Source organism: Carassius carassius, chromosome 23, assembly GCF_963082965.1.
Source record: "Carassius carassius chromosome 23, fCarCar2.1, whole genome shotgun sequence".
Classification (NCBI taxonomy): Eukaryota; Metazoa; Chordata; class Actinopteri; order Cypriniformes; family Cyprinidae; genus Carassius; species Carassius carassius.
In genome coordinates this window covers 27,821,811-27,846,153 of record NC_081777.1, presented here as the reverse complement: position 1 = coordinate 27,846,153, position 24,343 = coordinate 27,821,811, and the positions used below count along the sequence as shown (strand labels likewise).

Here is a 24,343-nt window from a genome sequence, read left to right as displayed (position 1 = left end):
GCAGTTTATTTTTTAAAGTCTTTTGATCAAACCAAGCATTTTAAACGAGACTGGTCAAATATGACAAGTGGAATTCAAAGGATTTCTCTGCGTCACTCAGAGGTTGTAGGTTGCCTTTTTTTTGTTCATGTCATGTCTGCTTCTAAAATAAAACATTTCTTTCCATTCAATCAGAACGCATTAACAGCAAATTCATTTCTGTGTGTATGTCAAGAAAAGTTCTGTAAATTGGAGTTGTGAGGGTTGAAATTACTTAAAGGCGTTATAGGTCAGGGCTGAGCAACTTTGGTCCTTGAGGGACCACTGTCCTGCAGAGATCAGCTCCAACCCTAATCAAACACACCTACCTGTAACTTTTTTAGTGATCTTGAAGACATTGATTAGCTTGTTGCCCTAATTAAACACCTGAACTAGCTGTTTAAGGTCTTCAGGATCACTTGAAACTTCTAAGCAGGTATGTCAGATGTAAACTGTGCCAGAAGTTGGACCTTGAAAGAGCACACCCAGACACCCAAGAGTTAAATATTGAACTGGAAAATATTAAGGTTAATTCTGCAGGAAAGTACGACACATGCTATACTTATGTGGTACTCCTACAACCTTTATCAAACTCTCCTAACAGCGAATTTCTAGTAATCCTGAAAACTTTAATTAGCTTGTTCAGGTGTGTTTGATTTGGGTTGGAGCTAAACTTTACAGGAAAGTGGACCTCGAGGGCAGGTCAGTGATGAGAACCCCTACAACATAATATGTAGGTGAATAAAGATTTCTCCCCCTATAGGTCGATCGTATCACTACTGATACTAAGTGCATCTATCTGCCTGCAGACGTTAATGAATTCAGCCTGAATGGCAAGCTCATCAACATGAGAAGTTGTCTCCACATCCACGCTCCCTCTGGAGGAAGTAGAGCCTAAGGTTGTGTAGCGTCTGTGGAGTTGCTGCCCGGACTGATCGCCCCTATGTAGGCTGCTCTGGGATTGTTGCGTTGAGTTTAACCCACTGCAATGGACCGAGACGTGAGCTGGTCTGCCAGATATAGTGCTCCATTGCCTGGGTTGGCTGGGGACTGTAGTGGGGTCCACGTCCCCACAGGAGGCAGTACGGTATAGGCTGGGTTCGGTGGAGTTTCCCCGACAGGGTTGTCCATCCGGGGGTCCACGTGTGCTGAGAGAGAGCCTGGAAGAGCCAAAAAGGCTATGCTGGAACAAAGCCTCACTGTTCAAGGCCTCATCAATGCTTCGTCTCAGGTCGATTGGCGAAGGGGGCCGCAGATCTGCCGTGGAGTCAACATCAAAGCTTGCAAAGGAGGATACATGGGATACTTTACTCTTCTTTGTGGTTTGGGTGAGTTCTGTGCAAGACTCATGCTGAGGGCTGCTGGGATAGTGGAGGTCCAAGCCATCGGATTCGCTGTGCGGAAGCTCCACCAAGGTGTAGAGTGGCATGCTTTCGCTTTCACTTTCCCGCCGTGCTATTCCCTCACACAACCCCAGCTTCTCTGCAGGCCGCAGTGACCAGCCACACCGACTCGAGAGGATGGTGGGTTTGGCCATGATTGTTCCTTCTGTGGGTGGCTTTTTGAAGAGCCAACTACATCCTCCTGGTTTGGAAAGGGGCACTCCGCAACAGAGAAGGGGGTGAGTGATTACAAGAGCAAGGGTGAGACATACTCCTGTTTCACAGACTCTGCAGCTGAGCTGGAAGCCCCACCACGGCCAGGGCATCAGGCCAACAATGACTCCACCGGTCAGCCCTGCTGCATTGAGCATAGCATAAAGTCGTAGACTGCCACATGCTAGCAGAAACAGGGCAGAGAATACCCCTGTCCTGGCTGCCCTTTCCCACATCCGTGCTTCTGTGAATTGACACCTGCTAGCATGGCACGATGGCCGCTCGGGAGAGCTATCACTTAGCCGGTAAATGTGCTTGACATCGGCACGAGCACAGCAGTAAAGAAGCAGGTATGTGAATGACAAGAGAGAGGACATCAATACGAATGCTGCAGGTGGTAATAGAGGCACAACTTGCAGGGTGGGAAAGAGTTGCAGTATTGCCATAGATGCCATTACTATAGCTATTTGCAGCAGCACTAGGGCAGCCAACAAGCAGGTGCTGCGCTGCAGGGTGTTTTGGGAAAGTAGCTGGGTACAAGAGCGAGCGGTTAGCAGTAGAAGCAGCAGACCAAATGATGCCGTAATACAGGGATAGGCAGCTTCATGCAGTAGTCGTGCCCAGGCTATGGGTAGGCGCTCTTTTTGGCCGTATGGATCGTAGAGGAGCCACATAGCTCTGCTGGAACCTGTTAGTAGTTGGAGAAGGTGGAGGAGGCTGAAGTGGGCACAGCCAGAGGGCCAACGCAATGGCAAACACATAAGGCTGAGCACAGACAGCACAGCCACGAGCGAGAACACACAGCCAAGTCCATATACCTGCAACTCCCATGCAAGGCCCCATGTAGCCATTGCAGCATTCCAATCAGTCAGCAGAGGGACCAGTAGAGGTGGGGTGAGGGGTGGGGTTATTACACCAGGGGGTGTGGTTTCATACACAGGAGGTGGAGTGGACAGAGTGTTGTTAGTTGAAGCATGATTCCTTGAGTAGTCAGGTGACTGACAGATTTCAGTGCCAACCAAGCTGCAGTCCAGAAGTGTGGAAGATTTGCGCCAGTCATCACCTGGAGATGCTGAAATACAATATATAGCTTAATTTAAGATGCATTGTTATATACATACACTCTCAGAGGTACAAATGCTATAACTAGGCACGATACCTTAGAAACACTAAGGTACACCTTTGTACCTAAAGGGTGTGCACTGGTACCTAAAAGGTACATATTTAGAACCTGAAGTGTACATATTAGTACCTACAATGTAGATTATTGTAAAGTAAAAAATAAGTATTGAACACCACCATTTTTCTCAGTAAATATATTTCTTAAATTGCTGTTGACATGAAACCCTCACTAGATGTTGGTTACAAGCTAAGTAATCCATATATACAAAGAAAACAGTACAAATAAGTAGTGTTATAAAATTATTGAAAGTATTGAACACACGTACTGAAATTCATTTAATACTTCGTACAAAAGCCTTTGTTGGTAATGAAAGCTTCAAGAAACCTTCTGTATGGAGAAACATTTGCTCACATTTATCAAGCAGTAAAAATGCCCCTCCCCATGCCCTAAGTGGGTTGCCTGTGGAGGATCCAGAACTGGTGGGAGGTTGTCCTGCTCCACTTCGAAGTAGCCGAGTGAAGTTTTATAATGACACACATTTATACAACAATTTATTCAAAAGGAAGAGCTCTTGTTTCTCGCGTCATATGTAATTACGCTATTTCTGCGTCATTGCACATGCACAGTACTTTCAATTTCGTGGTTCAATCCGATCGAGTGTTTACTTGCACTCTCAATCATATTAGAAAAGAAATAAACCAACCCCTTCAATTCGATCAAAATTTCATTCCGATCGAGCTCAGTCTGATCAATTAAGGTGTTTACATGAAGGCTTTTCAGTCTAATTGAGCCGTCAGTCCGATTACAAATGGATTATTTGGTAGCCATTGTCTCGCTGGAATGTCCACCCTTGTTTCATCTTCATTATCCTGGTGTCACATGTTGGTTTCTGTTTAGTTCCTGTCTGTCCTCATTTTGGTTAATTCCTTGTTTTCATCAGTTAATCTTCATTCTTTAATTTCTTTATTCTTTATTCTTTGCTCCTTAGTTGCCTACACTTTATAAGCCCTCAGTTTCTTTATTGTCTTTGTTTTGGATTAATATTATGTTTGAATGGTCAAAGTGTGTTTATGTTCATTAAGAGATTATTTTATCTCCACTCCTTCTTCGTGCTCTTTACTAAAACCACGACCGCCTGACAGAATCCAAGACCAAATTACAGAAGACTGTGATGGCTGGGGACGAGTGGTGTTGGAGAAGGCGGCTGGTACTGGTCCGTAAAGGAGTCAAGCCCGCCAAGCATTCATGTGGCAAGCCCTCCAAGCATTCATGTGGCAAGCCCGCCGGACATCAATGTGGCAAGCCCGCAGAACGTTCAGCACCACCACCCTTAACCCCGCCCTTTTTTCCATTCATCCATCCTTCAATTATTTGAATAATGCCGGTGCTACACCATGATGTTTTGGGGTGATGTGCAGTGCCATTTGACCTCCAAACATGGTGTGTATTATGGCATCCAAAGAGTAAATTGTTTGTCTCAACTGACCAGACTATATTTTCCCAGTATTTCACTTCCTTGTCTAAATGTTGTGCAGTGTGGTGAGCATGCATATAGGTCACGGCAGTTGAGTACATTGCATATTGTACTTATTATTTTCTTTGAAAAAATTGTACATGCTAATTCCAGGTCTTCCTGAAGCTTTCCACAAGTGATCGTTGGCTCTTGGACAACTCTTCTGATAATTCTTTTCACTCCTCTGTCAGAAATCTTGCGAGGAGCACCTGATCATGGCCAGTTTATGGGGAAATTATGTTCTTTCCACTTCTGGGTTATTGCCCCAACAATGCTCACTGGAACATTCAGAAGTATAAAAACCCTTCTGTAATCAATGATATCAATATGTTTTGCACCAATAAGGCTGCGAAGGTCTTGAGAAAGCTCTTTGCTTTTACCCATCATGAAATGTTTCTTGTGTGACAACTTTTTATAGGCCATCAGTTGGGACTGAACAAACTAATATTAATTTCCACTGACAAGGGGCAGGATTGCTTTCTAATTACTGATAGACTTCATTTTTGGCTTTCCAAGTTTTTTTCACCTCCCTTTCTTTATGTGTTCAATACTTTTTTCTGTGTGATTCTACTTTATTACACAGAAATTAATTTCTGAACTTATTTGTTTTGCTTTCTTTGTACAGTGTGTATGGATTACTTATTACCGACATCTGGTAAAAATTTTACGTCAACAGAGAAAAATGGTACTGGTCAATATATATATATATATATATATATATATATATATATATATATATATATATATATATATATATATATATATATATATATATATATATATATATATATATATATATTTTACCAGCTGTATAAGTATGCATAAAATATAACATTAATTTGTTTTTGTTTTTCACACAAACATTAATCAATGTTGTATAGATGAACATTTACTGTTGGAACTGTTGTATTTTTCTTTTTTTTAATTAAAGTTTACAACATTGATCATACCAGTAAAAAGAAACCACAGCACAAACATTATTTTTCAATTATTTATATTATTGATTTCATATTTAGTTAAGATTTTTAGCACACTTGTTTGACTTAGCATTATTTATTTATTTTTTTTACAAAAAATTACAAAACTAACTGTTAGTTATAGAATGCTTTCTTTCAAATGGTGTAAGATATTGTAATGTAGCTTCTAAGTAGATTTAGTCTGTTTATTCACTCATGAGGTTATATTCACAAAACACTAAGCTAATATTCTCCACAAGCAGTTTATTAAGTTTTTTTTATGCATATGATGAAGTTACACTGGATACAACGCAAGAGGTATTTAAGTCACTGAGAAAACACATAACAAACCACATACTGATGTTTCACAGAACAGTCCTGTATCTAGAAGTATACAAATGATGTAAAACAAAAGTTAAGATAGCTGTGCATCAGTATTGTATGTACTGTATGTATGTATATTCCAGTATGTAAGCCATGTCATGAATCTCAGCATTAATATAAGAAGATACACCATCAGCCGTAAATATATAAAAACAATGACTGTTAATAAGCTTTAGAGAGATGTGGAACTAGGCTTTTGTAAATGGGTCGCACTTCAGCTCTGACACACATTCACATACGGCACAGTTAAGAGGCATTGACCTTGTTGCCGTTCTCATGAGTGTGACTATTTAAAAACTAGTAACTGACACACTTTCATGACATTACATCACTTACATACCTGTGTGTTGAAGTGAGGAGGTGGGGCTCTGTGTTTTAAGCTTGTGTTTCTGAATACAGCCTAATTTTTTCCAATACCCAGCTCTAATTGTGGATTGAGCAGCACTTCATTGCTTATTGGAGGGTTGATTGATTAATATAGATTATTAGTAAGTGTTTCCACTTGAGTTACGATCCAGAATACACTGGGGCTGAATCTCTGAGTCAGCATTAGCCTTTAGCATGTGTTAATTAAGGTCAGAGAATCTGTCTTGAGTTTAGAAGCCTTTGAAGAACTGGAAAGCTCTTGCTCTCTGCTCACCAACAGTATAAGTCCATAGAGGTAATTCTGACAATAAATGCTTCAGTACCTGCTTCAGGATAGCTTTCAGTGACCTCGATCACAGTGGTGGTCGATTGGCCATTTTGTTCCTTTTTCACTTGGTCAACACCCTTGCGCTCCTTTTTTTCAGGGTCAGGATTTGTCATATTGATAGTCGGCTCTGTCAGACTAACTGAGAGAGGGAGAAAATAGGATTGTAAACATGTTGTCAAGCAAGCAGAGCTTCGAGCTAATGCTAGCTCAAAGTGAAAACATGTCCTTTGATTTAAACCTGTTTTTGTTCTTGTTTTATACCCATAATCCTCAGCCAAACTTTAATTCCAAAAGATTCATACAAAAGAAGCTGTAAATTGCATTAAGTTTCACAATGAGTCGCTTAGAGGGCTTGTATCCCACTCACATCTGCAGTGATGAACGGCTTGTTTGCTGCTGGAATACTGATGTTTTCACTGCAGCTTGAGAAACCGCAAGCAAAGTAAGCTAAGAGCACAATGAGGATGCACTATACTGACGCAGGCATTAAGTGGAAGCTATTATGCCAAAACAGCTTTACCAAATAGATGCAGTAAAAGTTCAATGATACTAATATCACTATATTACAAAATTCTGATGTGTACATTTACTCGTTTTATTTAGTTTAAAATGTCATTATCAGTGTTTCAAGTGTCATACAATTAATAATAAGTAGATTTTCCTATTGTATTAAAAATTGTACTGCAAAATATTGACAATAAGTTATTTTCTACTGAGTTGCCCGTGGAGTCTGCATTCAAAAAAACATACAATGTGACCTATAAATCTAACACAAATGACTCAAATCATATAGCCAAAAGTAATCAGATTCACAAATAAATCTTCTGAGCCGAATCTTTTTTTTTTTTTTTTTTTTTGATGAACCAAAAACATACAGTGCAACCAGAGTAATCAGATTCACAAACTATTCTGAGCTGATTTTTTTGTGAATCAAAAGCATACAGTGTCATAAGTAGTTAGATTCATGAATGAAATGACTCTCATGAGCCAAATATTTTTAGTGAATCAAAAAATACAGTGCACTTGTAGTCTGATTCACGAACAAGTGACTCTTATGAGCCGATTCTTTTTAGTGAATCAAAAACATACAGCACGACCAGAGTCAGATTCACTGGTTTGAATCAGTCTGACAAATCCTTCACTGAACAGAATGCTTACAACAAATTATTTACTATGATTATTGTGATTATTTTGATGACTATTTTCAGTGATGTCTGTATTAAACTGAGATATCAGCTTTATCAGTTAAGCATGGTTATGCTCAGTCATGAGCACCAGTACAGCATGAACTGTCATGATCCAACATGGAAAATCATTTGATTTAGGGTTTTCTTTTGTGTTGTTTTTTTTTGCAAAGTTTTGCATGTATTTCGTACACAGATATACATTCACACACTATCATGTTCAGAGTTGGCTCTAATTTGATTACCTGTGGGAGCATCTGTCAATTGCTTTGTTTCCTCATATGGCTGCAGACTGTCTGTTAGCCCTCTTGGCAAAGTGGTACCATCTAAAGTTCCTCTGGCATATGGTGTCTGAATAGCACCCGAGGACTTCCACAGTGTCTGGTAGGTGCTAAATCTAGTTTCAGCAGTCTGAGGTGTATATGTCTCTGTATTCCAAGGAATAGGTGTCTTGGATTTGGTACTCCAGGCCTTAGAAGAAAAAGGCTGTAGTGTTGCCAGTGGAGATGATTTAAAAGATTTTTCCATATTGCCTTGCTTACTAAAATTTGGCCAATCAGATACCTCTGTTTGAGGTCCCTCTTCATCGTTCTGGATATCTGAAGGAGGTTTAATCTTAGCAGAAGTCAGAGTTTTTATCCATGGTGTTCTTGAGGCTAGAAGTCTTGACAAACCATGATCATCTATTGTGACAGAGGGGTTTTGATCAACTGAAGGGTCCACCTCAAGGTCTCTGCTAGTCCCATCTGAATGTAATACATCGGTTGGACTTGTCATATCCATTTCTGTTGATCGAGACGTCCATGGTGTGCTGGTAGCTGTCTCTGGGTCTGCGCTGGCCCAAACGTGGGCTCTTTCATTTCTATTTAAAGATACAGCACACAAACTACCACACAGTGAGAAACTGAAGACCAGCAGTAGAGCTTCACTGTGAGGGGTCATGCTGACACTCCTCTCAAGATGATGTTTCTCCTCACAATATCACCAAGTTGTCTTCATTGACTATCACATTCTGCTCTGTTTCTGGGGGTTGACACAGATAAGATAAGAACAGCTAGCTTGGTAACTGAATTTCAAATGCACATACACCAATATAAATTTTATTATTTTGATGTTAAACAGCATAAATAAATAAATTACATTCTAAATTATACATTAGTATAAATCTATACTTTTGCAAGATAAAATACAAACTATGTCTATACTTCAATTAATAATAAAAATACAAAATAAATAATTAAATAAAATTATATATATATTAATTTATACTTAATTCAAAAATATATTGATGTATTTGTTATAAATCTATACTTTTTTGCTAATTAATAATATAAAATCTAATCAAAAATATCAAATTAGTATAAATCTATACTTTGCAAAATTATAAAATAAAATGTATGAATTAATGTAAATCTATACTTCATGTAAAAATATAATATTTAGAAATTATAAATCTGTGTCATTTGCAAAATAAAATAAAATAAAACACAATATAACATAAAAGGGTTCATTGTTTACAATAATCGTTTGCTATCACTAAGTTGTTGGTGGTGATATGTTAATATGTAAAAAATATATTACAAATATTTAACATTTTCATAAATATCCAATAAAAATCTGATAAAACTCAAATTAGGGATGCATAATATAATAGTTATCAGCTAATATCTGTTATTTTATTTAATGTATCACATATAACTGATAATGTACTGATATATCAGGAATCTCTAATGTCAAATATATGTAACTTTACATGAAAGTGGTTGCACTAAAGGTTGAGTGTTGAGTTGCATATTACATCCAGAGCTCTGAATTTACACACCATCAGTTTTATTCGATCCCCTCGAGTCATGTGACCCAATTCAGAAAAAAAATGTACCCCACAGAACAGGACAGCCACCAAACACACACAGAAATACTTCACAGTGCATAGTTTTACACAGACAAATGCTAGATATTTAGCATAATTAATATGAATCAGTCCTTATTAATAACAGAATTTCAGATATTAAGACTGTAACAGTATGTAATTCCATTAGACTTAGATTTATGTCAAATGATCTGACAGCTGCTGCAGTGCAAGCTCTTCTTCTTAACTCACAAGAACCTTTTCTTTTCTCGCCTTTTTGCATTTCTCAAGACTCTTTCCTCTTATTTCTGCCTCTCCAAGTGGATGCAGCATTTATCATTTATATTTCAGCAATAGAGAGGGGATGCTGGTCTACATTACCAACCAGTGCAGCACTGTGTCATGCATCTCCTTTTCAGCATCCAGTGACACATTTTCACACAGAAGCAGCTGAACTCACATACACATACATGCACAGACACAAAGTTTGATTAGACCAGTAGAGATGTGCTTACCCCGGGACGCATGGATGAAGAGTCTAAAATAGGAGTAATCCTTCTGCCTCCTGTCCTGCAGCAGACAGGACTTGATTCTGTCTGTGCCTGCATGCACAAGCGTGTGTGTTTTAGTGCTCTCTCTCTCTCTCTATCTCTCTCCCTCTCTCACTCTCTCTGTAACACACACACATACCCATCTGTGCTTTTCGTAGGGACACACACACATGCTGAGGGACACACCCCCTTTTAGTATCCCATCTCCATTCTCTCTCTCTCTCTCTCTCTCTCTCTCTCTCTCCCCCTCTCTCTATCTCTCTTTCTCTTCGGGTGTCTGATCCCTCTCTTCTGATTCGGTTAAGCTGTGCCTGTTGTTTCCAGAGCTGGATTAGCCATGTTAGGTGTTTGACTTCCTTTCTCTTATATCATTGAGTATCAGAGGCATGGCATCTACTGCAGTAATGCTCCTAAAAAAAAATATATATATATATATTTACAGTGCATTCAAAGATCTAAATAACAGAGGATGAGCCTCTCATCCCAATTTCATTTAGCAAGTCGATATACAATATTGAACGTCATTTTCTGAATCCCTCAGAGAGAGTCAGAGATCAATATTGAGTAATAACTCACAGCTCTAAAGACCACAAGAGTAACTGCTGCTGTTTTACCTTACGGGGATTGATATAAAGCATTTTAAAGATAAAATAAAATAATAAATATATTAATGGCCATAAATCTATACTTTGCAAAATAATAAAATATAATTGAATAAGTTGTAATAAAACAAAATGAAATGGACTGGTTTGAAATGGACAAGGGAAAAGTCCCTTCAAGTAGGATTAATTTAAAAATAAGGAGCTAAAATATGTTTGTTTTATTTTATTTTATTTTTTTCAGCAATGATTCATTGAATTGATCTAAAGTGTAGTGAAGACATTTATAATTTACAAAAGACTTATATTTCTAATAAATGCTGTTTTTTAACTGCTTGCATAATCATCAAAGAACCCTGAAAAAACAATGCATCATGGTTTTCACAAAAATTGTAAGCAGCAGCATGATTTCAACACCAATAAGCATAAGAAATGTTTATTCTGCACCAAAGTTGCTGAAAAGAAAAAAAAAAAAATTTTTTTTTAGAAATATTCAAGTAGGAAACAATTATTTTAAACTGTAATAATGTCACACAATATTACAGATTTTTCTGAGTTTTGATCGAATAAATGAAGCCTTTGTAAGCATAAGAAATGTCTTTCAAAAACACTTAAAAAGCCCAGTTTATATATATATATACAAATACAATTCCTCAGGCAGACAGATTTATGCATTTTATTAGCTGATCCCATTGGCACGTGAATCTATGTGGGTAAATGAGTGAGTGGCACTAGGTGGGCAAACACTCTACTTCCATATTCAGAGCATATAAACACTCAATACATATTTAGAGCCATTCCCCATCAGTGAATCCAGGATGGATAGTCCGCTGGGACGCACCAGTGTGTGTGGTCAGACAGAATGAGCAGGATGTAGATCAATCCTTATTAAAACACACCCCGAGAGAACACAAACTGGGGCAGGCCCATAAAATGCTAGTTGTGAGAGGACTAGTTAGGGCTCAGAGAATATTACAGATTATAATATTTGGTAAAACAGTTAAAGTAATCACTGTATGCCACATGCATCAGAGAAGTTTAGACTGCATGATTAATACATTTATCCAATTGGCTTTCACAGATTGACATGCATTTTGAATGCTTTGCAAATTGCATTCTCTTATAGTGTGTGTACAGGAAGGCACCAAATGAGCTGGAACTAAAGGGGGGTTTGGTTAGAACAATGACCCAGATGAGCTGATCAAACATATGACATCAGCGTGGTCCGCAGTCAGATCCCCCCAGGCTAGGGCTGCTTTTACGGCCCCACCAATCATCTGCATCACTGCTGCTGAGAAGGGGGCTTGTTGGGTCGGACACAGCAATGCTGACTTCTGCAAACAGCAATCATTCACAGCACACATTATGCAGAAACAGTTCATATACTTTGCTATGAAGCAGAAAGAATGATTGGACTAAACCTGTCATTTTAAAGGAGAAACATGTTTTTAATGTGAACAGATTGAAGTCAATATCAGATTAAATACAGACCATATACAAATAAATAAATATTAGTTTATTATATTTGCACATTGTCAATGCAAAAGTAAGCTTTGACCATTATTTACTTTTCATATATATAAAAAAGGAAATGCAAACACAAGTCAGAAGTTTGGAATATGTAAGGTGTTCATTTTGTTTTCTTTAAAGAAATTAATATTTCATTTATATATATAAATGTTGTTTTTTACTGTATATTTTCTCCATCAAATAATCCTAAAATCTAGAAAAAGACCTAAATTAACACACACACACACACACACACACACACACACACACACACACACACACATATATATATATATATATATATATATATATACAGTACAGACCAAAAGTTTGGACACACCTTCTCATTCAAAGAGTTTTCTTTATTTTCATGACTATGAAAATTGTAGAGTCACACTGAAGGCATCAAGGGCTATTTGACCAAGAAGGAGAGTGATGGGGTGCTGCGCCAGATGACCCGGCCTCCACAGTCACTGGACCTGAACCCAATCGAGATGGTTTAGGGGTGAGCTGGACCGCAGACAGAGGGCAAAAGGGCCAACAAGTGCTAAGCATCTCTCGGGGAACTCCTTCAAGACTGTTGGAAGACCATTTCAGGTGACTACCTCTTGAAGCTCATCAAGAGAATGCCAAGAGTGTGCAAAGCAGTAATCAAAGCAAAATGTGGCTACTTTGAAGAACCTAGAATATGACATATTTTCAGTTTTTTCACACTTTTTTGTTATGTGTATAATTCCATATATAATTCCACGTGTTAATGCATAGTTTTGATGCCTTCAGTGTGAATCTACAATTTTCATAGTCATGAAAATAAAGAAAACTCTTTGAATAAGAAGGTGTGTCCAAACTTTTGGTCTGTACTGTATATATACAGTACGGTATATGTAAATGTGTCTTTTGTAGTGATGTCTTTTACGTGATGACGTAACGCAAAAATAACTGATGAGTTGGTTTGAGTCGGCTCACTATAAAAGACTGTTCGTATGAACCGGTTCAGGGAAATGAATCAGACTTCTGTAATAATATTTAACCAGGTTTAACCCTTCACAGCTGAATTGAATGTGCTTGCTTAGAAAAGCGTGATTCATCTTCGCCACCTGCTGGTGATAAAGAGCACTTACACTCACAGTGTCCTGAGACTTAAGCTGTGGTTTTCACTAATATCAGACTATTTAGAACATTATTACTTACTAGTAAGGTGCACTTGTTTTTATAGGCTATATATATATATATATATATATATATATATATATATATATATATATATATATATATATATATATATATATATATATATTTATTATTGCTTGCACGCGCTTGCTGCAAAATGTCACGCGCAGCAGAGCTGCTCGTGCACGTCAGCTTCTGCTTCAGCTCGCGACCCACGAGTCCTCCTGTTAGCAGCAGGTAGTAACTCACTCATATCCTTGTTTTTGGCGTATTTTTTTAAAAAGCCGTATTGTCCGTTTACACCTAGGCTGACCAGCAGAGATCTGAGACAGTTTATGTAAGTCAAAATAACGCAAAGTTTCGTTTTATAAGTTAGTTTGGCGATGCTAACGTAACAGCTAACATTAGTCATGTCAACAAGAAACGTTAATCTCTCCTAAATTACGAAAAGGCTGCTAAATGTAATAACTGATTGTATCAGGATAAATGTGCAAAAAAAAAAAAAAACTCCAAGCTTATCTAACAAACATTTTCCTTCGCTTGTGTTATGACATTAGACATTTGAACTGCTTTAATCAAGCTCCAATGTGGCAAATTTTGTGATTTCTGTGGCATCAAAAAAAAACTTTTTTTTTCACGTTAATCATTCAGACAGCAGTGGATGATCAGTCCTGATGATCGAGGGTTATTTTGAGACTGGGCTTTGTTTTGGATCAAAACATGAGTGGGGATCATCGACACTTGCATAGTTCACATAGACTGAATTCATGCGTGTAATTAACAGTAGAAAAAAAAAGGCAAGATCTAACGTTACAGATCTTTGGACCATAAACATGACGATACTTTATGACCTTCTGCCTAATTCCAGTTTCTTAATAATTTTCGAGGATGTGTTAAGAATGACAAAGGTATATATGATACATAATGTAATGCACTTTAAAAAATACTTATTTTGAACATTTTGTACTCAACCAGTTGGTTGAGGACAATACAGATGAATGAACCATTTGAACTCTCAGCCCAGTTCTTGTGATATTTTCTTGGTTTTATGCTGTATATTTCAGCCCAGTTGCTTTTGCTGTTTCTCCTTCTTTTCAAAGAGTGCATTAAATATGACATGGTTATGATATTAAACCTAAGGCTCTATCAAAATACAAAGTTTGAATATTTTTACTGCAGTCATTTTTCATAAGTTAGAGGTACAGGTTGTAGGACCTGCCACTAGAGGGCGCACTACCAAAACAATAACAATCGCGTGGTTTGATGACGCTAAGAAGGAGCGTGGAATGATGGGATTTGTTGTCTTCTACCCAACCGCTGACGGCCATCAATAAGACGATATGAAAACGATTACCACTTGTTCAACAAATATATACACTCGTGTACATTTAAACACAATAATTGGGCATACATAGCAAACGCGAATTTAACGATTTGCGCGAGTAGATTACATACAAAGTCAATGCAAAGACGCGATCAGACTATGGATCAGACGCATCCTCGCATGGGTCTAGAGACGCGATGCGCGTTTGCCATGTATGCCCCATAATACTAATCAAAACAACTCACCTGTCGAGTAAAACACAAGCGAGATCGGCATCTCTTTCTAGTTGAAGTTTGTCACGTAGCTCTCTCCATCTAGAAAATACAACACCGATATTGATCCTCGCTCTTTCCTCTGGTCCCAAACTCTTCTTGGGTCGTTTGGTTGGCCCGTACGCTTACGTTTACGGGAGCTGTCCTTGTCGACAGAACCAGCGGCAGACGGTAAACAGTAATAATGTTCCATAAATAAGTAACACAATCCACCATAAAATGTGCAAGAAGAAGTAAATAAGGAACTGCTTGAAGCAAGCTAGTGGTTTGCTGGATGCTAGACACTACTTCCGCATTTGTCCACGACACTGTTGTCATGTGGTTTCTACGTCAGTAAAGGCGGTAACAAAGGGTAACTAACGTCATTGACAGGTGACTGCACTTGCCGGTTTCGCTGTTTAGAATGGGAATTTTCTCATGATTTACAAGTAGTTGAAAACATTACAGATATTGTTAGTAATCAGCTGGACAAAATATATAACACTAGCCTAGTGGTTTTTGGATATTTTACTGCAAATATCATGCATTATATGCATTATATGTGCATTATATCACATTTTATGTTAACGAAAATAACAGAATCAGGATTGTATAGACACAATGCTGTAGATACTGTCATGTTAATGAAGCATCACACGGAATAGAAAGCTTCAGTAAGTGAAGTAGGTGGAATTAGCCTTGTGAGAGCATGTGTGAGGTTTATAAGTGTGTGTTATGCTCTCACTTGTGCTGAAAAGTCATGTTAGCTTGGCAGTGGTTTGAGAATCATGCCACTAATATTTTGACCCTTGTAAAAATCCATGCATGTGTTTGTTCTTTGACCTTTGATCACACATTCCTCTGTATTTGTCAATCCTGCTTTTGCAGGCCCCCCAGTGTTACATATTTTAGACATCCTCCATTACATAAGATAGTTTAGATAAAAGTAGGACAGATATGCCAGTTGTCTTTGATGAGGTTTATTTTCTTGCAAGAAAAGGCCAGCAGTCAGACAGTCACTCAGTGACAGTGACAGTGAAGGGAGGGCATCCTATCTCTTATAGTCTCATCTTTCAGAATGTTATCTCTCTTGGCCAATGATGGTATTTTCAACCACATTTTTAAACTTGCTTATCATATTCTGTCTTTGGGTGTCACGTACCAACACCCTTTTACCATTCCATTCCACATTAGAATATGGATTGTGTGTGCTCTTTTACTTTCACACTTATCTTAAAGATCAATAGCCATTCTTTGTTATGTTTAGTCAGCAAAGAAGCATGTCACTCTTAAGCAATACAGTAATTGTAAACATAACATATTAATACAATTTCTTCCACAGGAAAATGTGAACTCTTGGGGGAAAAAAAACAACATCAACTTAGATCATGTGCACATTGTAAGGCCACTTTGTGAGTTTTATGACAGTTAGTTGCTGTCAGATTTGATAAAACTATGTGGCAAACTTACTTTGCTCTTTAGAGTACTGAAATATCTGCCCTATTGACTTCCACTCTGCCACTGGACTTCTTGATAAAGTGACCTTCAAATGGTCTTAAATCAGAGCGTAAAAGTTACTGTAAGGGGTTAGTTGCTACTTATTTTCTTATTTAACGTATTCAGAACTCTTAGGTTTGGTTGTTAGTAATGCTAATAGGTTTTAAGTTCTCTGTAATGTTATAAAGGTGTTTCTCAATAAATTAGGATGTCGTGAAAAAGTTAATTTATTTCAGTAATTCAACTCAAATTGTGAAACTTGTGTATTAAACAAATTCAATGCACACAGACTGAACTGGTTTTAGTCTTTCGTTCTTTTAATTGTGATGATTTTGGCTCACATTTAACAAAAACCCACCAATTCACAATCTCAACAAATTAGAATATGGTGACATGTTAATCAGCTAATCAACTCAAAACACCTGCAAATGTTTCCTGAGCCTTCAAAAAAGGTCTCTCAGTTTGGTTCACTAGGCTACACAATCACGGGGAAGACTGCTGATCTGACAGTTGTCAAGAAGACAACAAGGAGGGTCAGCCACAAACATTCATTGACAAAGAAGCTGGCTGTTCACAGAGTGCTGTATCCAAGCATGTTAAGAGAACGTTGAGTGGAAGGAAAAAGTGTGGAAGAAAAAGATGCACAACCAACTGAGAGACTTGCAACCTTATGAGGATTGTCAAGCAAACCTGGGCTTCCATACCACCTCAGCAGTGCCACAGACTGATCACCTCCATGCCACGCCGAATTGAGGCAGTAATTAAAGCAAATGAGCCCCTACCAAGTATTGAGTACATGTACAGTAAATGAACTTACTTTCCAGAAGGCTAACAATTCACTATTTTTTTTTATTGGTCTTATGAAGTATTCTATTTTGTTGAGGGTTTCTGTTAAATGTGAGACTAAATCATCAGAGTTAAAAGAACCAAAGACTAAAACCACTTCAGTCTGTGTGCATTGAATTTATTTAATACACGAGTTTCACATTTTTAGTTGAATTACTGAAATAAATGAACTTTTTCAATACATTCTAATTTATTGAGAAGCACCTGTATATAATTGCATATGATATATGGTATTTATAAAATGTAAACATTATCAAATAATGTATGTCGAAAAGCATTAGTCTGTTACCAAATCTATCTCACTGATTTAATTCAGTCAGAATGCTATCACTCCTGGTCAGAGGCTTTGGTTATGTATAAGGCTATTTTACATGCAGTTTTACTAAACTTCATCAAGTTTAATGGTGCAACACAAAAATATTTAGCATTTCGTGAATTATAGATTGATCTCTCCCAGGGGAGAAGGTTTCTTCACCATGGTCTATCAGACACGGTATGAACACATCCGAAATGGGCGGTGTCTGAGAAGCACACTCTTTTTAATCGATTCAGACCTACCGTAACTAAACCAACTGAAAGAATTAAGGCAATACAGCATGCCGTTCATCCAGAAGATTAGATATTTCAGATTTCTAGATTTCATTTGGCATTGAGAGGATTTCTTTGGCACCAACCATAGACCGTAAAACAATTTGGACGATGCTTATCCTATTCCTTCCATTATAGAAAGGGAAGCCAAAGTATCTCAGTATGGCCACTGCCATCTTCAGTAAATTATGTAATTCGTGACCAGAGTCTGCGCAGTAGAGATTTGTTTGTAGCCAGAGTCTGCGCAGTAGAGATTTGTTTGTAGCCAGAGTCTGCGCAGTAGAGATTTGTTTGTAGCCAGAGTCTGCGCAGTAGAGATTTGTTTGTAGCCAGAGTCTGCACAGTAGAGATTCGTTTGTAGCCAGAGTCTGCGCAGTAGAGATTCGTTTGTAGCCAGAGTCTGCGCAGTAGAGTTTCGTTTGTCGCCAGAGTATGCGCACTAGAGATTCGTTTGTAGCCAGAGTCTGTGCAGTAATGTCATGAGGTGGATCCGCCGTATCAATCCGGGCAAACTCCCACAGACCCAATCAACCATAATGACACACCCCGTTTTTACAGCATCAAATTACTAGCTAAAATTAAACTAATCTCAGAAATGAACAACTTGACTTTAATCAGCATAACAACAACCCTAAATGACCAAAACCGTCTTTCAGCAAATTGTAATGTTTTTTTTTTTTTTTTTTTTTTTTGACTCAAGCGCCTTTTGTTTACACAGAGAGGGCAGGTTTATGACCTGTACTGCAGCCAGCCACCAGAGAGCGATCAAAGAGCCTGCAGCTTCACTTTTCAGGACGTGTGAGGCAAACCCGTCACCGACCAACACGTGAGTAAGTTGGAGTCAGCTGTGCCTTTTATAAAAATTAACTGTTGTTGTTTCCATTCTGTTCTTTCTTTAGCTCACCTGCTATCATGTTTTCCAGAGCAGCCACCATGATAGGTGTCACTACTCACAAGATCAGTAAACACATTACCTTCCTCACTAATGATGTCGCTGGGACTCCCACGGCTAGTGTTTCAGCTGGTCACCCTAAACCGATACTGCTGCTGCTGTCATGGCTGGGCTCCAGGCCGCAGACCATTGCCAAATACTGTGAGATTTACTTTCGCATGGGCTTTGATGTGCTCGTAGTGGAAAGTGAGGTGAGCCAGTTCTTGTGGCCCCGCTGGGGGTTGGAGTATGGTGGTCGTTTGCTGGAATTATTAGAGAGCGAGCGCTTCTCACAGCGCCCTCTACTGGTCCATGCTTTCTCCATAGGTGCATATACGTTTGGTCAGATGCTTGTTCATGTGGCCAAAGACACCCAGCGTTACCAAGGCCTGACAAACAGGATCAGGGGGCACATATATGACAGCCTTGTCATGGGATCGCTGGAGCATATGGTCAACGGTATGTACAGAGATTGGAATGTAAAGTGTATTTATATACATCACGGTATGACTATAAATATCATATACCATTATTATATACCATACCATGTTTCTCTCATGTAAATAACCAAATAGTGACACAAATACATATAAAATATACAAATATAGCATATTTAATATAGCTAATTATTGCAATAACACCCCCTCCCCCCAAGGTTATTAACACACATTTCCATTCCAATGTGCCACTTTTCCATTGTTTTTCTATGTAAACCAACTAGAAAGACATGTTTTTCTATTGTTTTGGCAGTTTTTTCGCCATCCCACTGCTCTTGTATCATGATTTTTGAAGCAAAAGCATGTTTTTTTGTGAACTGGCCCATCCTGTTTTAGTAGTATACTGAATGTGTTCTTTCGTACCTCTCTATTTTTTGTAATTTAATATGGCTTTGTGTAGGAGTGTGGAGTGCGCCAAATCACATAACAGATGCTTAACATGCACTGGAAAATTAAAGTTGGCACTACAGCCAAACAATGAGTCATATAGACCCTATAAATCAATCAGCTTGTTCTAATAATTATGGTTACTTGATTACTCGTGTGTAGTATCACATTTTTTTCAGGTTTGGTTTGAAACTTGTAAGTACAATGTACAAAATTCACATTTCTCCAAAATGAACCCAAATAGTACTTAATTGATATTATAAAAGTACATTTGTTTATTGTCAAACATTAAAAAATTATTGAAACACTTTGCCTCAATCTGGAGATTGCATCGTTTTTTAAAATTTGCAGTTGGTAATATTGTTATTTTGAAAGAAGTCTCTCACTCACCAGAGCTTCATTTATTTGATTATAAATACAGTAAAAACAGTAATATTGTGGAGCTTTATTACAATTTAGACCTGTTTTCTATTTGAATCAATTTTGAAATGTAATTTATTCCTGTGATGGAAATCTAAATTTTCAGCAATCATTATTCTTGTCTTCCTGATCCTTCAGAAATCATTGTAAATCAATCAGATTTGATGCTCACAAAACATTATTATCAGTGTTGAAAACAGTTGTGCTGCTTAATATTTTAGTAAAAACTGTGATTCATTTTTTTAAGTAAAAATGTATTTTAAATAGAAATCTTCTTGTAGGTTTAAAACATCATATTTATCTTTACACAGCAAACTACATAAGGCCTAAAAAAACCCTGCAGATTTCAGAGAGAGAAATTCATCAACTCACGGAAATCTCTTAATTATTTTGGGTTTGTTGTCCAGGCCTAGGTAAAACCATATTGCCCCGGATGGAAGGTCTCGTGAAGTTGACTAGCATGATGTACTTCCGTGTCTTTAAACACCAGACGGTTGACTACTACAACACATCTATCAGTGTTTTCTGGAACACTCCTGTGATGGCACCTGCTCTTTTCTTCTACTCTGAGAACGATGCACTCTGTGATTACAAGAGCTTGGAGAAGATGGTGGAGTTCTGGAGGAGCCGCGGCCAAACTGTCGAGAGCAGGAAGTGGAAGGAGTCTGTTCATGCAGGTCATCTGCGCACACACCCTCAGGATTATCTCTCCACGCTGGAGTACTTTGTGCAGTCTCTCAACATGGTGCCTCTGAAGGCCAAAATGTGAATTTTGAAGGCCGTCATCCGTCTCATTAAAGTGCCTGATTTTATTGTAATATTGACATTCTCATGATCTTTTGTACTTTGGTCTTGCAAAATCTGACTGTTTCTCAAACTTCTTCAGTCTGTTTAAATATTTATGACTACATAAAACCCTTTTCAGCCAAAAATTCATACCCGGTTCAAAAGAAGAATCTAAGCTCCCTTTGAAGACTGTAGCATTGTTATGTTGGGGATGTGTAATACTGTACTTCATACTTTCTGCTGATATCAGACCAGTTAGGTTTATTGCACTACAATGTGAAGCTCTTGTACTTTGTCCAACATTTGATCTGACCTCAAAAGGACTATCTTGACATACAAAACTGTGTATTATTTTGTTATAATTTTTTGCTAAACTGTAAACTGACCTTTCATTAATAGAGAATTATAGTTTGTGACAACTTACATTTACACCTTAACATTTAACATCTATAGTATGTTCTTTTGAATATACTGTCCTTTGATCATTTATGTGTTACCTCAAAAGGAAACAATTATTTTTAAATCTACAGAAATTACTTACTTTAAATTTGTCAATGACAAAATCTGAAGTAAATTAATAAATTAAAAACATAATATAATTAAATATAATGCACTGTTTGAAAATCCTTGTAAAAATATGCAGTGTTGTTTGTCTAGAAATGACACGTGGGTGGTTTGTTCAGGTACCTATGCAGACAATATGGTAAATACAAGTAAGGTGGGACACTTAGGTTTTTATATTACATGTTTTTATATTTTTATTCTGTATAATGTAATAGAAACCTTTAGCTTATACCAACGTTTTTGGCAAATTAGCGAAGTGTCCTGCTTTACAGTGCATCAATGCAATAATAAAGGTTTTTACTTTTCTGTTGCTACATATTAAAAAAAGTCAAATAAATGATTCAGATTGTTGATGTGTTTTGTCTGTTTAAACTAGAAGTCTAGAAAAAGGGTTGTGCAAGATGAAACAATTTGGCAGAATTGTGTTTTTGAGTTTTCCTCTAGAGGGCGCTTGTTGACATGAGCACCACAATCAGGTGTAGATGCAGTAGTATTTTCCAAATAATGTAAAAATTCTGTTATCTTGCAAAGTGATTATTACTTATTATATAGTGAAACGTAATTCATTTTAATGAAATGGTTTTAAAGATTATCATCTAGTAATCACAAATGAATGTGATTAGTCTCTCTCTACCAGCGCTGTGAAAAGTAACAGGTCCCACCTGACAACCTCGTTCTTAGAAGTTGTTTTAGCAAAGGTATTGAAAGTCATTTTAACCTAAATAATTAACCAGGGAATATTTAAAGACATTTAAACGAAGAGAGGGACGGGGGAAACAGTGAATAGCTAAAATATAAAAATAATAATATGAATCAATTTTACCTGGGCCGCTAAGGTCCGCCCACTTGTTTTGATTGGATGTGATGTGAATTGAATTCTTCAAGCATAATCTCATGACCATTTCTCCTAACAACGTCTCCCTGTGTTCCATTAAGATGTGTGCAAAACAGCTCGCTTTGTGTTTCTGCCTCGGCCTGAGGCCTGAGTGAGTGTTACGCATCTGAAGGAATGAGAAAGTGCTTTCAGGCCTGATCATGAGTGCAGGAGGCTGAGGCAGGGTTCAGAGATGATCCGCTTCTCATGACCACAAACCCTCTCAATCCCAGCAGCAACATGGATGATGACTTCAGGACGCGCTCCAGTGGCGCAGACAACACGCTGTTTGGAGAGCCTTTAACTCGGGTGAGAGAAACAGTTACTTGCTGCTTTTTACGGTTAGTTTTTAAGTGTTTATCAACATTAATTCAGAAACATTATTTTTAAGAGTGGTTTATTGCTTATTGATCAAGGCTAAACTCTTGAGGAGGCATTACAGGACTCTAGAGGGAGATTATAAAGCAGAATTAAAGGGATTTAAGCATGCACAACATGAACTTGAATATATGGAAAGATTTTCATCAAATCAAACTAGTTAAACTGACAAATTTAGCCTCTGTATTTCTTCATGTCAACTTCTGTTTTCTTTCAGCACACAGCTGTTAATCTGGCTATTGGTGGACTCACATCTCTGTTTGTTCTAGTGAGTATTAGGGACCACACACCTTTAGTTAGCTATCTAAATGAGGACACAGCATAGACATCTATTGTTTTTATATACAGCAACTTACCAATACTATAACCAAACCCACACTCTGTATGTTCTTACAGTTTTTTTTTAAATGACTGATCCATTCAGCTGCAGCTTGCTAGTTGTACCTGAAAATTTTATGTTTTTGTTTAACCCCTCCCCTTACTTTTTCAGGTAACTGTCATCAGTTCGTTTGTCTTCCCAACACCTTCTCCAACAGCATTAAATATTTTCTTTGTGGTCTGCATCATTATGATCTGTTCTTCTGTATTGGTGCTGGTTAGTACTGTATAACATTTCTATATATATGGTTAAATGCTTTCCAACTCTATTATAATAATGCATGTAAATCAAAAGCTATCTTTTTGTCAAATCATGGGAGTTTTACAATTTAGTTTTCTACTGTGCTTCATGGTCAAATTGCTGTAACAGGACGTTTGAATCTTTTGGGTGATTTTTTTTTTCTTCTTTTAGTGTTATATATATATATATATATATATATATATATATATATATATATATATATATATATATATATATATATATATATAATTTGCAAAAAAAAATTCTCTGTTTTTTGTAGATATTCTGGTATCGTCAAGGTGATCTGGATCCAAAGTTTCGTGGTCTGATTTATTATTCCATAGGTCTCATTATCCTTCTCTGTCTGTGTGCCAATCTGTACTTCCATGATGTCGGAAGATGACATGATTTAGACACACTACGTGACCTTCATAATTCTGTCAAGCACATTAAAAAGTGATTTATTTGTCAGAAGTGAGCCTCACAGTTTCAATTATGTTTGCATAGGTGATAAGATGTATTTTTCAAATCTATTAAGTTTTTATTTGAATATTTGGAAAGTGTACTTTTTTGCAAATTTTATTTTGCCAAAGCTGTATATACTCAATATTTTGTACATTATTTTCTGTTGCTATCAAGAGTCAAGTCATGCTAAATAAAGCAGCATTTCAGTTAGTTATTAAATATTGTGATTTATGTTATGAGAACAATACTGGTGCCAAAGGTCTGAAAACTGGCAATAAATAAAATAGTATACATGCACTATGGAAGTGAAATATTTTATGGGTTGTAGACCATTATGACTATTGCAGAGTCTGGATTCTCCATGAAGAAAAAAAAGAAGATAATTTTGTTTTTGATATACAATCCACTGTTATTGGAAAGTTGACAGATACCATGGTATTTTTCACTTTTAAGATAACAATTATTTAAATGTTTAAGAAAAATGTTTAAATAGTTTTAAAGCATAGCGTTCCACATTGTAATTTCTTTGAAACGACTGCCATCTTTTGGCGTGCATATGAAGAAGAATCACAAATGCTTTGGATTATTTTATTAGTAAATGTAAAAGCAGTGTTCTGAATTCTCTTTGTCCTTATTCGAATATATTATTATCATATTTATGTCTCTACAGTGTGTAATTATACAAAGAATTTGACTGTCACCCTCAAATTTTAAAACCTCAAAACACAAAGTAGATATGTACTATTTTAAGATAGCTACTAGTTTTACGAC

At 37.2% G+C, this 24,343-nt stretch overlaps 3 protein-coding genes across 5 annotated transcripts; 2 read left to right on the top strand and 1 right to left on the bottom strand.

Moving 5' to 3' along the window:
- Positions 1 to 396: 396 nt before the first annotated feature.
- On the bottom strand, positions 397 to 10,115 carry prrt4a (proline rich transmembrane protein 4a). The gene is made up of 4 exons (XM_059506795.1): positions 9,832 to 10,115; positions 7,713 to 8,490; positions 6,279 to 6,422; positions 397 to 2,685 (listed from the first exon to the last, which is right to left on the bottom strand). The coding sequence occupies exons 2-4, from the start codon at positions 8,407 to 8,409 to the stop codon at positions 776 to 778; spliced, it is 2,751 nt and encodes a 916-aa protein (XP_059362778.1). The 5' UTR covers positions 8,410 to 8,490; positions 9,832 to 10,115; the 3' UTR covers positions 397 to 775.
- A 3,186-nt stretch (positions 10,116 to 13,301) lies between these two features.
- Positions 13,302 to 21,585, top strand: LOC132101675 (transmembrane protein 53-like). Of its 3 annotated transcripts, XM_059506796.1 has the most exons (4): positions 13,302 to 13,382; positions 18,352 to 18,477; positions 18,575 to 19,041; positions 20,294 to 21,585. In XM_059506796.1, exons 1-4 carry the CDS (start codon positions 13,303 to 13,305, stop codon positions 20,653 to 20,655), a joined length of 1,035 nt encoding a protein of 344 aa, XP_059362779.1. In that variant the 5' UTR covers position 13,302; the 3' UTR covers positions 20,656 to 21,585. The 3 variants fall into 3 exon arrangements, with proteins under 3 accessions (XP_059362779.1, XP_059362782.1, XP_059362781.1); XM_059506799.1 differs by lacking the exon at positions 13,302 to 13,382 and having other exon boundaries at positions 18,354 to 18,477; positions 18,580 to 19,041; XM_059506798.1 differs by lacking the exons at positions 13,302 to 13,382; positions 18,352 to 18,477 and having other exon boundaries at positions 18,564 to 19,041.
- Positions 21,586 to 22,125: 540 nt separating this feature from the next.
- tmem243a (transmembrane protein 243, mitochondrial a) lies at positions 22,126 to 23,927 on the top strand. The gene is made up of 4 exons (XM_059507185.1): positions 22,126 to 22,419; positions 22,706 to 22,756; positions 22,979 to 23,083; positions 23,388 to 23,927. The coding sequence occupies exons 1-4, from the start codon at positions 22,318 to 22,320 to the stop codon at positions 23,508 to 23,510; spliced, it is 381 nt and encodes a 126-aa protein (XP_059363168.1). The 5' UTR covers positions 22,126 to 22,317; the 3' UTR covers positions 23,511 to 23,927.
- The last annotated feature ends 416 nt before the right edge of the window (positions 23,928 to 24,343 follow it).